A 1,731-nucleotide genomic window follows, 5' to 3' on the forward strand; every position below is an offset into this window, starting at 1 on the left:
GACGTACGTGACTTTAGTGAACGCATCCGAGAGTCGGATCATTTCGTCTTCACCCAGCTTGGTGATGAGGGGGTTGTCTTCCGGAAAAAACTTTGCCAGGAGGTCTTTCACCGTCTTGACCGTAATGGTTTCCGCAAGATCGACCGTCACGTCTGGGTACTCGTATACGATTCTGATCTTCACCTCCAAGCATCCCTTAAATTCTTTCTGAGAGACCCGGAGTCCCGCGTCGCGATATTTTTTCAAATACTCATCGATGCGAAGAGGCTTCTTCTCCAGTGCTCCCTCGTTGCCTTCCTTCGCGTCCCCCAGTTTCGCGCTCAACTGAGTGAAGACGCTGTCGTCCACGAATGCGGCTATCTCCTCGACTCCAGGCTGGAGATCCGACTGGCTCGCCATGTAGTGTTGCGGTTTGGCGACTTCTCTTTAATGTAGACCACATATTCGCTTTAATTGGACATAATCACTATGTAGTTTCTGTTTTTATTGGACAAAAGTATTTAGGCGCACATCTCGCCAGGTTTATTATAATAACACATATTGTACTTTTTGGCACTTCAGACTGTATTTGTGCTTTGCAATGATTTTGGCAATATGAGGCGAGATTTGCTGTATTATTACGACCACCTGCTAGATTTACGATAAATCGAGGTGCATAAATGGGTGGAGGCCTAGAATTACGCTAAAAGCGCCACAATTGCACTTTCAAAAGTGCAATTGTGGCTGTGCAGCTGCAATTCTGTCGGTTTTTATCCACAAGCACCTACACACACGGCAATTATGCATAAGAGGGTGGATGTGCTGGGGATCATGGACGGTGGTGTACTGGGCCAATGCATGGCTGCTGACAGGCCCTCCCAAGTCGATATATATATGAGGAGGTGGATTTATGCATAATTTTAGCAGGCCGTGTATCTTCTTTCACACATATTTAGGAGCAGGCTTTGCCATATTTAGCGTCTAAAATGGTCGGCAAAATAACTGCAAAGCACAATAACTCGTACGACTTATCGAGCACGACTATAAATCGTACTCGAGTACGAATTGCTGTAAGTCGTGGATGGTCAATCACTTGTGTCGAGCATTCGTAAGACAGTTTGACGACAAATCAAATGTAGCAATTTCATTGGTTAATATTGTATTATGTAGTTTTGAGTGTTGCTGCATCTCGGCTCGTAAATTGGACTGATTCATCTGTGTGCGCATTTTGCCCCCTTTACTAGAGGCAGCGCACTTGAAAAATGTCCGGGCTTTTGATCCTGACGCCATGCACTAACCTCCTGCTAGAAGATTTAAATATACTTGCCAGGAATGGAATGTAAGGACATCATAGCACAGTTATCATACGACCGTTTGTTCCCGTAGTGGAGCAATGTTTCTTCGCTTTACTGGGGTGAACGACAACAGTCGTTCACCCCACCACGCCAACTCTCCTTTCTACAGTAAAGTACTAACACTACATAGAAGATGGAGATTCGGATAGAGGGCGCATACGCAAACCAGTCTACGCTGTAGCATCGACAAAAAGCGTGGCTGCAGGCAGTGGCTTAGTTGCAGGAGATACCGAGTAACTCGCCGATGCCGAAGGTCGAGCCCAGCAGCGATATGGCGCGCGCCGAGCGCCCGCGCAGCAGTGTGGAGCTCCTCCGCACCTCAGCGTCGTAGGTACAATATCTAGGTGTTATCGCCGTTGCAGAGTACGTGGTTGCATTTTGTTGCTGGACTGTAATG

General features: G+C 47.0%; 1 protein-coding gene across 1 annotated transcript; it reads right to left on the reverse strand.

Moving 5' to 3' along the window:
• Positions 1-7: 7 nt before the first annotated feature.
• On the reverse strand, positions 8-399 carry PHYSODRAFT_342587 (hypothetical protein; the record flags this gene model as incomplete). Its single annotated transcript, XM_009541076.1, has 1 exon — positions 8-399. A coding segment is annotated over one exon (392 nt), but the record flags the coding sequence as incomplete, so codon positions are not given.
• Positions 400-1,731: the final 1,332 nt, after the last annotated feature.

The sequence above is a fragment of the Phytophthora sojae genome, assembly GCF_000149755.1.
Source record: "Phytophthora sojae unplaced genomic scaffold PHYSOscaffold_18, whole genome shotgun sequence".
In the NCBI taxonomy this organism is placed as follows: domain Eukaryota; phylum Oomycota; class Peronosporomycetes; order Peronosporales; family Peronosporaceae; genus Phytophthora; species Phytophthora sojae.